Source organism: Austrofundulus limnaeus, unplaced genomic scaffold (genome assembly GCF_001266775.1).
Source record: "Austrofundulus limnaeus strain Quisiro unplaced genomic scaffold, Austrofundulus_limnaeus-1.0 Scaffold48, whole genome shotgun sequence".
Classification (NCBI taxonomy): Eukaryota; Metazoa; Chordata; class Actinopteri; order Cyprinodontiformes; family Rivulidae; genus Austrofundulus; species Austrofundulus limnaeus.
In genome coordinates this window covers 1,375,621-1,380,085 of record NW_013952450.1, presented here as the reverse complement: position 1 = coordinate 1,380,085, position 4,465 = coordinate 1,375,621, and the positions used below count along the sequence as shown (strand labels likewise).

The following is a 4,465-nucleotide window of genomic DNA, read 5'->3' as shown; positions in this document are numbered from 1 at the left end:
TCATTAGCACCTCTAGTAATATATTTACTGAGAAAAACGTTGACGTGTTCAATACTTATTTTACCCGCTGTACATCTCTGTCCAAAACTACTGTATATTTATATTTTATAGTCAGATAAGCCTTGATCTCAATATGACAACTTTTCYGATCTTACAGTTAAGCTAAAAGACGTGTCCCAGAAGATACATTTTGAAGTTTGTGGCTGCAGGAAATGCACACACCTTTGGGCGGAGATTTGCAGGACTCAAACACAATACTGACATTTCATTAGAGTCAAAAAAAGAGAGGGGAAAAAAAAGAGCAGCCTTAAAAACAGCCATCTGTGAATAACTTAGTAAAGCTGTCATCAGGCTGATTAAAATCTTTGCACTATCCGGTCTGTTGAATGCATGGCTATTTGTTYGTTTCTGTGCCATTTATCTTTTGAGCGTAACGTTTGTACGTGTGAAATCAACTGTACCACAAAATTCTCAATGAGTGCCCCGAATCACGTACGCTCCGAAGAAACATACGAGACTACTGGTGAAACTCCTAAGGCACTTCCTCATACTCAAGAATGCACACATGAATGAAAGCACACACCCTCCTACTGACGTGAATTCATCTTTGCAAGATCGGAAAGGGTGCTGCTTTCAGACCAAACAGGGGAAAAGGGGGCTGCCTCGTGTGTGTGTATCTGTGTGTGTCAGAATGTGTTTAGAAAAGTATATCCCATCAGAAAACACCCGCACCCTAACGGTTACTCATAAACACACWGAAGAGTTCCTTCCCTCAGCAAAAGACACACCAAAAGTTGTCTTGTGGTTAACAATCCTTTTTTATGAAGYCTTATAAATGATAAAAAGTTTAACTTTGATGGATCAAACTTGGCCATTAAATCACACTGAATGTGTATTTTTATGGACTTAAGAGTACGATCTGAAATTGTCTCATTATTTAGAGTTAGAACTGAATTTGAAGTAAACATTTGAAAAGGTATGATAGTTTTACCTTACTTAAATTTCAAAGAGTAAAAAAAAACAGGAGAAATTCTAGTGACAATAATCATTTTCTTTACTGGTTACACCTCCCCAACTGCAACTCCAGTGGAGCATTCTGTGAAAATTCAAGGCTGTTGGAACAATGCTACTCCCACGTGTGTTGCTTATTCTTTGAACTATAATTCTCAGTAGGAAAGGCTTATTGAGATGTGATGACAGTGATGGAGTAGGGCAACGAGTCCCTTGTTGCTGCATGTCTCCTGTCTTTGCAAACATGGCTGCTGTCACAGTGATGTCCTGGCATCTTACCTCTTGATGAGCTTGATAGACTTAAAGGCTTCGTCCATGTCGCCGATAGTCAGGTAGAAGCTGAAGTTCAACATGGCATCACGAGTTTCCTTCTCACAGTTCTCCAGYCCGACAAAGTCTCTAAGAGCTCGCCTGGACACCATATGGGAGAGCTGGGAAGGAGCCTCTGCTGCCGGCTGACTGTGACGTGAAGGTGAAGAAGCCTCTGTTGAGCCTGGATCCCTCTCACCTGGCTGAGAAATAGAAGACCAGGTTGAAAGATTTGATTTTAAGATGACCAACTATGTTATTTATATAAAAAAAAGCATGTTGAATTGTCTAGTAAATACTTGGAGGAATGTGGAAATTCTGAGGAATGGGTGGGAAGTAAACCAAACAATGAAGTAACAAATCTATGAATTAAGCACCTAAAGGTTAGAACACTAAAAAAACAACAACTGGGTTTGTGCTGCAAATCTTACAGGCATGAACATTTTCAGTTTGCACCACAAACCACACACAATCACAGCTTCTGGAAAATGGGAGTCAAGAACACAGAAGCTCTCTGAGTGAATTCTGTGGAACAGGAACTTACTTCCGGTCGAAATTCGTCACCTTTCCGAAATAACAGCTACAGTGTGTCAAACCAAACAGAATTTCACATAAGAATAATAATATGRGAAATGGCAAAAATAGAACAGTTCATGTTTGAATGGTCATGATCTCAAAAAAAAGGAAAACACAACAAAAAAAATAAAACGCTACAGGTGCATAAGGAGGCCCCGCTATCCCAGTGAAAAGATAAAACAAAAGCGGAGCACAATGTTTTTTGTCCTCACCTTGCAGCTAAAATAATAGTAGGGCACGTCCAGGGCGAGTAGGGCTTGCAGGCCTGAAGGTTTTGGAAAAAAGTCTTGTAGGAGGAGTCCATGTTCTTGTGTACAGAAGAGTGTCACTACTGATACATCCACCTAGGAGAAGAGGACACGGCCCACTGTCTAACTTTTTTAAAAACATAAACTAGAACAAACTCAAGTTCTTATAAAAGTAAAAAAAATTTTTTTTGAACAAATACAGTGCTAGCAGAAGTAAAAGGAAACAGTGCAGTAATATTTTACAAAGTTTAAAAGTGGTGTTTACCATATCAAAGTAAGTCTTTGATGTGGTTTCGGAGCTGATCGGCACCGTCTCACAGACAAAAAGGCGGGGTTCGCTTTCGTCCCAGTAGTGAGACACGGGACAGCGGGCGCTGAGTTCTGTCCCCTGAAACTTCTGCCTACAAAACACAGACATGGCCATCAACTCACGGGACAGATGTATGGACATATGGTATACAAACCAAAATGTAATTACCTATCATTTTCCTCTGGCTGAAAGACACCACTGGATGGTCTCCCAGTGAAGAAGTCAAAGTGTGTCACAGTGTCCATCTCAACATCATAAAAGTACACTTTGTGATCCGGTCGTCCATTTACCTGAGAAGAGTAATGATCAGCGTATCTAAGCCAATGTTTCATTGAAGAGATTTCATTTAGATTATTATTTATGTGATGAGCAAAGTGTTTGTTTGGTCACCTGAGAGATTAGGATGCTGACTTGGCTGCCACTGGCGTTGCACTTGACTGACCTCAGAGCCCCAAGATTGACAATCTGATCTGCCAAGTTCTTAGCACTGCAGTTAGCTTTGGCATCTCTATAAAGACATTAAACTTACCAATAAAAGTGACAGGATACTGGGCTTCAACTCAACCAGAAGTATCTGTATAAAATGTTTCTACTAAGAAAAGGGATCCACATAAACTCCATACCTTCTAGAGAGATCAAAAACTCTGATGTGTGCAGCGTCTGTACCGACCACCAGGTAAGACTGGCACACATCGAGTAGCACAGGGTTTCCCTCTGCTTTGGAAAAAGTTAAAAGCTGCTTTACTGTGCCCTGAAAGAGAATTAAAAAAGACATTCAAACAAATAAAAAAAAGGTCTGAAAATTCTGAGCCAACCTTTGGTATGGGTCACTGTGTAACTCATAACAAACCTGTGGTGTTCGGATTTGCACTCTGTTTGGTTCCACAGTGTAGAGGTTCTCATCATGTACAGCTACCACTTGGGAATCACAAGAAAATGATCCTGAGTATCATAAGAAGAGAACACAGAGAAAGTCGGTGTGAATTTAACAAGAAAAAAAAAACTGTAAATGACATTAAAATAAAACTATAAGGCACATATAAAACACTGTGTGTTGCTGGAGCTGTTGTTTGAACTGTTCAGAGTTTTTTTTATTTCACATGTACCTGTGCTGCGTAAATCTGTCCCTGAAAGCTCATACACATTGATTAGTTTACCATTCCAGACCGTCACCGAGTCCTGTTGGTACGACAAAACACGATGAACAAAACACAACAGTTATTTATTATTTATATGAAATATAAACGTAAAGGCTTCCCTCTCCACTCTTACCTTGCTAACGCACACGCCTTTTATGTGCATGTCAGACTGCAGAGCGAGGTGCACTCCTGTGGTGAAGTGAGTGACGCTGAGCTGTGTCGGGGTGAGCTGCACCGCCGCCACCTGCTGGCTATAGTGGGCCGACATGACGTGCTCGCACAGAATCAGCACTGTCTTTGAATTGTTTGCTGCCAACAGATTCTGGCTGGAGCCCCACTAAAACACAAAGTCAAATAAATATATTTTTAAATCTAAACGATGCACAAATTTGGCTGACACGGAATGATAATCARAACTTTATTATAAAACTGAGATTGTGAAGATGATGCAGATGCTACCTGTAGCTGAGAGATGTTTCCTTCTATTTCAGTGGGTGTCTGCAATTTCCATAGGGTTTTAGAGTCTAATCTGCTGCTGCTTGGCTGCATCACCATCTTCCACATTGCTATGCGCCCATGGGAGGTACCAGCTGCCAGGATTTCTGATGATCCCACAAAATTTTATCAAAATTAGATTTTTCCAGAGATCGCAAACACTGTCCTAATAAACAGACTTTTGTCTGCTCAAGTTTTAAGAATATAGTAAATAGTAAAACACATTACGGCAAAGGCTGGTTCACCCCAAAGATCCGGTGCCCCGGCACAAACAGAGCAATGTTGTATATGCTGTTAAGTACCAGGAGGACTGCGACCAGTTATACATCGGGGAAACAAAGCAGCCACTGTTCAAAAGAATGTCCCAACACAGACGA

General features: G+C 40.8%; 1 protein-coding gene across 1 annotated transcript in view; it reads right to left on the bottom strand.

Annotated features, from left to right (window-relative positions):
- The window catches only part of ift140 (intraflagellar transport 140 homolog (Chlamydomonas)), a gene marked incomplete at its 3' end in the record, with an annotated part of 22,830 nt that overhangs the window by 13,618 nt on the left and 4,747 nt on the right, over positions 1 to 4,465 (bottom strand). The window contains 10 exon segments of the mRNA XM_014008192.1: positions 1,291 to 1,523; positions 2,109 to 2,240; positions 2,410 to 2,545; positions 2,623 to 2,744; positions 2,845 to 2,962; positions 3,078 to 3,205; positions 3,305 to 3,396; positions 3,561 to 3,633; positions 3,727 to 3,930; positions 4,053 to 4,195. Coding sequence (XP_013863646.1) covers positions 1,291 to 1,523; positions 2,109 to 2,240; positions 2,410 to 2,545; positions 2,623 to 2,744; positions 2,845 to 2,962; positions 3,078 to 3,205; positions 3,305 to 3,396; positions 3,561 to 3,633; positions 3,727 to 3,930; positions 4,053 to 4,195 — 1,381 coding nt within the window.